The following is a 7,979-nucleotide window of genomic DNA, read 5'->3' as shown; positions in this document are numbered from 1 at the left end:
TACTTAGTTTTACAACAGAATCTAGCTAATATTACAAAAATGTGCAAGAAAAACCTGTTTTTCCTCCCCAAAAAACTGAAAACCTTCACTTCAGTGGACACAAAACAAAGAATGTACTTACTGTGGCCTAATATACCTTGATAATCCAGGGACAATAAAGACAAACATAACATAATAATGAAATGCCTAGTTTTATTCACATTTATTGGTTTCTCCATACATGAAGGATAGATTGCTCATCCATATAAAATTGTCACTCAAAGAAGGCAGAGCTGTTAATAGATTCAAAGATGGATTTCTTCATTCCAGATTTAAACGATGATTCAATTTTGAGTACCTTCGAAAACAAGCCTCAAACCTTCAGGTTGGAAGTTATTGATTTCAAAAGTTCGGGCATATGCACTGGATCTGTACATGATTTATTTATGTCTCTGATAGAATTGACTCTCTCCAATGCAAGTGCCCTATAAAGGTGTCAAACTACAGATCATATTAAATATGAGGGCTAACAATGTTTGCTTGACTTGTTGAACAATCCTTGTCGAAAAGATAGTAAGTGACCTTTGACCTGAGATCAAAGCAGTAAATTACCAGTCCATACAATTGAGTACTGTTGCATGATCACTCTTGCTTCTATGCCAGCAATCACACAATTTCTTTTGCAGTTGGCTGAAATCTCTGCGTACTTGTGAAAATTACACTATAGGCTCGCGGTTCAAGGCTTGACGGCAGCAGTACTCAGTATTTCAATCCAGTAACCATCTGGGTCTTTGATAAATGCTATTCCTTTCATTTTCCCTGAAACATGAAACAATTCTTGTTATTTATACGCAACACTATTACAGTGTATAATCATATTTTTAGTCCCCACGGACACGTGCGTCCGTCCGTTCACGCAGATATCTCAGAGATGCAAGAAGCGATTTCATTCAAACTTGGTACAAGGATTACTACATATGTCATACAGATGCACGTCTATTTGTTTTGTGATACGATCCAATATGGCCGCCAGGCGGCCATTTTATTACGATTTTTTCATGTACAGAGCCATAACTCAGACATGTTTCAACCGATTTTATTCAAAGTTGGTACAAGGACATTGACCAATGTCATAGATATGCACGTCAATTTGTTTTGTGATACGATCCAATATGGCCGCCAGGCGGCCATTTTATTACGATTTTTTCATGTATAGAGCCATAACTCAGACATGTTTCAACCGATTTTATTCAAAGTTGGTACAAGGACATTGACTAATGTCATAGATATGCACGTCAATTTGTTTTGTGATACGATCCAATATGGCCGCCAGGCGGCCATTTTATTACGATTTTTTCATGTATAGAGCCATATCTCAGACATGTTTCAACCGATTTTATTCAAAGTTGGTACAAGGACATTGACTAATGTCATAGATATGCACGTCAATTTGTTTTGTGATACGATCCAATATGGCCGCCAGGCGGCCATTTTATTACGATTTTTTCATGTACAGAGCCATAACTCAGACATGTTTCAACCGATTTTATTCAAAGTTGGTACAAGGACATTGACCAATGTCATAGATATGGACGTCAATTTGTTTTGTGACACAATCCAATATGGCCGCCAGGCGGCCATTTTATTACGATTTTTTCATGTACAGAGCCATAACTCAGACATGTTTCAGCCGGTTTTATTCAAAGTTGGTACAAGGACATTGACCAATGTCATAGATATGCACGTCAATTTGTTATACATATATACGTCAATTTGTTATGTGATACGATCCAATATGGCCGCTAGGCAGCCATTTTATTACGATGTTTTCATGTACAGAGCCATAACTCAGATATGTTTCGACCGATTTTATTCAAAGTTGGTACAAGGAGATTGACTAATGTCATACATATGCATGTCAATTTGTTATGTGATACGATCCAATATGGCTGCCTTGCGGCCATTTTGTTACGACTTTTTCATGTACAGAGCCATAATACTCTCAGGCATATCTCAACCGATTTTATTCAAAGTTGGTACAAGGACATTAACCTATGTCATACATATGTATTTCAATTTGTTTCATGATATGATCCAATATGGCTGCATGGCAGCCATTTTGTTACAATTTTTTCGTGTCCTTAGCCAAAACTTGGGCATTTCTCAACTTATTTTATTCACCAATTTTAATCATTGTACAAGGACAGTGACCTATGTCATACATATGCACATTGATTTGTTTTGTGGCCATTTTTTTCCGATTTTTTCATGTCTGGAACCATAACTCAGACCTGCATCAAGCAAATTTATTTAAAGTGGGTACAAGGACATTGACTTATTTATGTATGTCGATTGGTTTCACGAGATGGTCCAATATGGCCACATGGTAGCAATTTTGTTATGGTTGTTTCATGTCGAGAGCCATAACTCTGGCAAGTCTCAACTGATCTTATTCAAAGTTGGTACATGTACATTGACTTACGTCATACATATACGTGTTGAGTTTTGAAACAGTAAGATCAAATATTGCTGCATGGCGGTGATTTTGTTACAATTTTCAAATGTACAGAGCCATAATCAGACATATTTCCACCAGTATCATTCAAAGTTGGTACAAGGACATTGACCTACGAGTATTTCATACATATGCTCGTCAATTTGTTTCACGTCATGTAGCAGTAACATGTCAATTATTGAAGTTTTGTAAGTAGGCTGATATGTCAAGAAATATGTACTGCATCAATTCATGAAACTTTATACAGATGATAACTGATGTTAAGCTCACATTGCTTTAACATTGAAAAAGACATTTATCAGTGTCATTTTAATTAATTTGTAATTGCATAAGTAATGAACTTTCCTAATTAGGGTGATATAGCCATAAATTAATACAACGTCAAATGTGATGAAACTTGATACAGATGTTGATCTCATAGTGTTGTAAATACTGCATCAAACTTTATGAAATATGGTACCAGTGATAATCTGTCAAGTGTTAGAATTGTGTGCACAAATGTTTTGCACATCCTGTTGATTAATTCCTAGTTGACTCATTTTCTGAACTTTAGGATGGTGGCCTACATTGGTTTTATGTTTTCATCACCATGGAACTCATTCTTGGCCATTGAGCGTCATCTGTATCAAAGTATTTTTATCACAGACCTAATTAATGAAGAGGACTCTATCCTCTCTGAGGACATGTAATCAAAGTACCCATTAACAAGTGGGGACTGTGTCATCAACGATGACTTGTTGATTTGTAAAGTGAAGATCAAAATCATAATGAAGTGATACTTGCACGCATGAAATTCATGTCAGAAAGAATTATCAATCAACTGCAGGTAGCAATCTTATTTTTCAGTGTATTGCCCGAAGCAAAGCCAAAAGTGAAGCTCCGCCAATGTCTACGTGCATCCTTTGTGTTATTTTTATAATAACCTTTTTATAAAATCATTATGGAATTTCATACCATCATTAGGCTTTTTGACAAACTCAACTCCGAGCTCTTCAAATCTTTTGCAGGCAGCATCCACATCAGGAACAGAAAGACCAATGTGTCCTGGGGTAAAAATAATAGTACCAAAATATTAATCAGTTTCTTGAATTCAGTCTATTCCCTTTTTTTATTTTCCTACCGGTACACACCGCCAAATCATTGAAGATCTCAACACCGAAATGCAAATCACATTTGATAAGACAACCAAATCTAAATGAACAGCACAAAAAAATTAAATTCAATCAAAAGATTCACACAAAAATAGATGTCACAAAAAATAGCTAAAATATATTGAAGCCAATGATAGTTGCTGTATATCAGGCACAAGGGTCTTCAGATATCACCGACAAATTGACATTTTAATGTATGACGCAGGTTAAAAAGTTCTGATCTATCTAGGCATCCTTCATAGGCATGAAGTTACACTGGAGGAGTTACAGGGAAGTTATTTCCTTACCAAATCCTCGAGGGTCACTGTTACCATTATGATAACCTTTAAAATCAGCATCAGTCTCTGTACCATAGTTACTGTAAATTGACAAAGCAGTGGCACTTCAATGACGTGCAAAATAGTACACCCCGCCAAAAAATGCAGGAAACAGTTATATATAATATGATACCTAATGACAATTTGAGACAGTTTCCTTTTAGCATATCTTGTGTGTCACATTCTCCATCGTTACTACTCGAGTAAAATCAAGTTGAATTAATTTAAATTTGATTTAATTAAAAAGTTTAATTTCATTAGTACAAAACTGTCAATCATACATACTGAGTGAGCTCTAATGCTGCTGGTCTGGTTAACATCCACTTCACTTTCTCCTCTGTGTTTTTTGGAATCTCATCCGGATTAGCATATCCCATGAAGTACAGGGAAAATGTCATTTCAGGGAAATCAAACTTATGCAATAACCTGTGAGCACAAAAGAAATAGCATTCAATTACATATCACCCTGTCCCAACAGAGTTGTGCGATGGCTCACAGTAAGTGAGGCTACCCACAATTCTCCATGATCTGTACACACGGAGATCACTCACTAAACTGAAGCAAATTTCTTCTGTACACAGAACAACTCAATCTACATTTCAAAATTCTGGCAACATAGTTCTGATAATCATAATTTTCTGATTTCTCACTGTGAATAATGAGTAGATCAAACCCTTTTCCGCAGAGGAGATAGCAATCTTGTAATTTTGTCAACATAGATTTTTGACAACCATACACAATATTTTCAAGGAAACTAAGGAATAAGTTGCATCTGTGTTGGCAAAAGAAAGGGTATTGATTTTTTTTTAATGTTTGTAACAAAGGAAATTTGCATGTCTGACAGGTGGTATGATGAGACCATCTTAGCAGCTGATAACTTTATCTTGACAAGTGTGCAATTTTTAGCACCTCCAAACATCGACTTCTCATTTAAGGTACTCTTGAATTATAAACATAATCAATAATTTGAAACATAGTTTTAACAAATAATCCTGAACTTAAATTGTAAGTTAAATATTGTTAAGAAACTGATAAAATTGAAAAAGCCTTTAGCAAAAACATGAAAAAAATGTCTGAGTGAACAAATCAAGGGGAGTTGTGGGTAGCCTCACTTACTGTGTGGTGCTCTTTGATTTATGGTAATACTCCATCAACACATTTTTATGTTATCACTAGCCAAATAATAGAGTGACAGGCATCATTGAGTATTGTCGATGTACTGTGACAAAGTCCACCACCTTGAGTGATGTGTGCTAAATTATTCAAGAGCTGTGGAGACCAACAACATTTTAGTATTGTCCATTTACTGAAACAACGTCCAGTATCTGGAGTAATTTGTGCAAAATTATTGAAAGCTGTAGGTTTGCATCACACTGAACGCTCCTTGAGCAGCTGTATGGTTTCAAATACTTAGAGAGATTCGCAATTGGCAAAGTATGCCAATAAAGCACAGATTCTTTCTTGTTGGTTGATGTGACAGTGTTTTCTGTACAACGCAGGTTACATTGGCTTGAAATATGAATTTTTTTGTATAAAATAAATAAACAGTAGATGTACCTGACCATTCACTCAATATAGTGAACAAAATTACTCTCTGAAGATTATTGAGCTCTCATAAATGATGAATGATGCATCTGCTCTAAGGCACTGACCCCTGAATTGATATGTGTATTGTTCTCCCCAGGATTTTCTGGTAGTGTGGGGGCTGATTTGCAGAACAATAAATACAACTGTTATGGTAATGAGTTTCTCTTGTTTACCAAAAATTAAAGAGTGACGGCCACCACTCTATAATTGCTCTATGGAGAACACTGCCATATGTCATGTGTGTGTGTTGTTATCCATTACATGAACTGAACTAAGCTAACCTTCATATACACATTGCACCATGGGATATGTGATTTGTGCACGCAATTTGTTTTCAATTTTCAGGGCAGTTGACTTTGTTCTGATTATTGAACAGATATAGACTCTCATAAATTATTAACAGTGTCTTAAATGATTCTGGTATATTTGATAAATTGAGTCTAAATTAGTCACATGTTATCCTGTAATTAAAAGTATCATATCACAATTTCTTAGAAGGTATGGTAGATACAGGTAAACAGTAAGGAGATACTGTGTGAAGGAAGCACACTTTTATCCATCAGACGAACTTTGATTTATTGTGCAAGATACTGATTACTGGCATGGAAAAACATTATGACAAATTCTTGTGTAAACTTGCTTTAGAGACCCATAGTTTGTTTTATTTCTTATTTGCTTATTTTTGTAATGTTTACGCAGGCCAATACACTATCATTACTGCGACTGTGTTGGTGCATTGAAAAACACCTGACAGATAAGCAGTCTCAGTGGTACAATCAAGATTTGCTGATGTCAACTTCACAAAAAATGGTTTTACCTCATTCCAAGGACTCTGGTGTAGAAATCCAAGGACGCTTTTGGATCTTTGATCCTGTACATCGTTTGTTGGAATATAAAATCCTGGCATTGGAAAAACAAAAGATACATGCCATCTTTGCATTACTGTAGATTCATTTTCTAGATCATACAGAATCTTTTCCCAGGTAGAGTGCAAGACATACATGATAACTCCACAGATGAGCAACAGTTTCATCTCAAAGATTACGTTGTTTTTTTTTTCTCATGATATAGACATATTTGCAGGCTGAGCATTATACTATGAGTACTGCCATTACACACAGTATCAAGTTACACCATAGACAATGGAAGAAAGAATTTACTATCTATGATTAAACCTTTAACAAAGCAAGTGACTCCCTAAATACACATCGATGTGGCATACAGTATTTTACTGAAAAGGAAATTAGGAGTTAAGAATTCCTTTGACCTTGTGCAGTTCAGTGAAATCATGTGATCTCATGCATATAGGTTCTGTTGAAGGTCAATTTCCCAGTTATAGGTCAGTTCAGTTTGGTGTATATGTCACTGGAGCTTTCTTCAAAATGCATTGCTATATTTTTCAAATAGAAAAAAAAAGTTAAAAATTAAATATCTTGTTCATGGTCTGGTCTCTTCCTACCTCCATGGTCTGGTTAACTTATACTCGTGTATCTGATGTGCTTATGTAAAAAGGAGAATTGGCCTTGGCCAGGGTCATCAACAGAAACATGTGAGGTGCACCTCAAGTCAGTATTACGTAGGAATGGAGCATGGAGGTAGGAACTCTTTCTGCTTCCATGAATGGAGATAACAAACAGAGTGTATAAATCTTCAGGTCCACAATGATAGGGTCTCAATATTCTCTCTTGCATTTCTAAGGACCTTTTCAAGGTAGGACTGAGTTCTGCATGGAGGCATCTCCATGGTTGTACACACCATAGATGTCTTGTGGTAGTACATCTATGAATATACATACTCGTGGTGTTCACTGATTATCGAGAACATGTTCAAGCTTTATAGGGTCATTGAGGTAGGAAGGGACAACTCAGACTTCATGGACATGACAGTAACATTTATCAATTGGTGATTCAAACATATGGGACTTTCCGCATCATGCACCAGCACCAAAGTCAACAGGAGCACCCGACCAAAGGTGAGTCCTGGCCCTTGTTCCACAGTCATTCGACTCAATGCTAGCAAACCGTCACTTTTCTTAATGGTTGCATCGGTGACGGTTTGGTTGCAACTTGCATTTGAGTTCGAATGCCTGTGCCTTGTTCCACCTGTGCCTGTGCTGCATGTGGCTAGCGATACAGTAGCTGCACTCTCGAGCTCTCTAGTTTCTTCTTCATGAACACGAGCATATCTTTTTGATACCTTTGTACTTGGATCTGGTTCTTTGCATGCAGCCTGAACTTGATCTTCTGGAAGAGACATGGTGATAATTTAAGTAATCGCAACGGACGAGTTCTCTGTGAAGTTGTGGGCCGTTGCTGTCCTGACCTGGCTTGACCTCGGTTGTGGCTCTATCTTGTGGTGAGACCCAGGGTGAGACCTTGTTCAACATTGACTAGCGCCCTCGACGACCTAACTTGCAAAATATTCCCAGCA

General features: G+C 36.7%; 1 protein-coding gene across 1 annotated transcript; it reads right to left on the bottom strand.

Moving 5' to 3' along the window:
- Positions 1-172: 172 nt before the first annotated feature.
- Positions 173-7,940, bottom strand: LOC139150028 (lactoylglutathione lyase-like). Its single transcript, XM_070722175.1, has 6 exons — positions 7,746-7,940; positions 6,367-6,449; positions 4,248-4,388; positions 3,933-4,003; positions 3,449-3,538; positions 173-798 (listed from the first exon to the last, which is right to left on the bottom strand). Exons 1-6 carry the CDS (start codon positions 7,803-7,805, stop codon positions 716-718), a joined length of 528 nt encoding a protein of 175 aa, XP_070578276.1. The 5' UTR covers positions 7,806-7,940; the 3' UTR covers positions 173-715.
- Between the last annotated feature and the right edge of the window lie 39 nt (positions 7,941-7,979).

This window comes from Ptychodera flava, chromosome 14, assembly GCF_041260155.1.
Source record: "Ptychodera flava strain L36383 chromosome 14, AS_Pfla_20210202, whole genome shotgun sequence".
NCBI lineage: Eukaryota > Metazoa > Hemichordata > Enteropneusta > Ptychoderidae > Ptychodera > Ptychodera flava.
The sequence above is the reverse complement of the archived record's forward strand: the minus strand, read 5'-3'. Positions and strand labels throughout refer to the sequence as shown.

What these genes read in the sequence shown, in the direction of transcription:
- LOC139150028 (XM_070722175.1), bottom strand. Translation starts at nt 7,805, where the DNA reads ATGTCTCTTCCAGAAGATCAAGTTCAGGCTGCATGCAAAGAACCAGAT. An exon ending in ACCAGAGTCCTTGGAATGAG is followed by an intron (nt 4,389 to 6,366) that starts GTAAAACCATTT and finishes TTGTGCTCACAG; the next exon opens with GTTATTGCATAAGTTTGATT. An exon ending in CAGTGACCCTCGAGGATTTG is followed by an intron (nt 3,539 to 3,932) that starts GTAAGGAAATAA and finishes TTTTTACCCCAG; the next exon opens with GACACATTGGTCTTTCTGTT.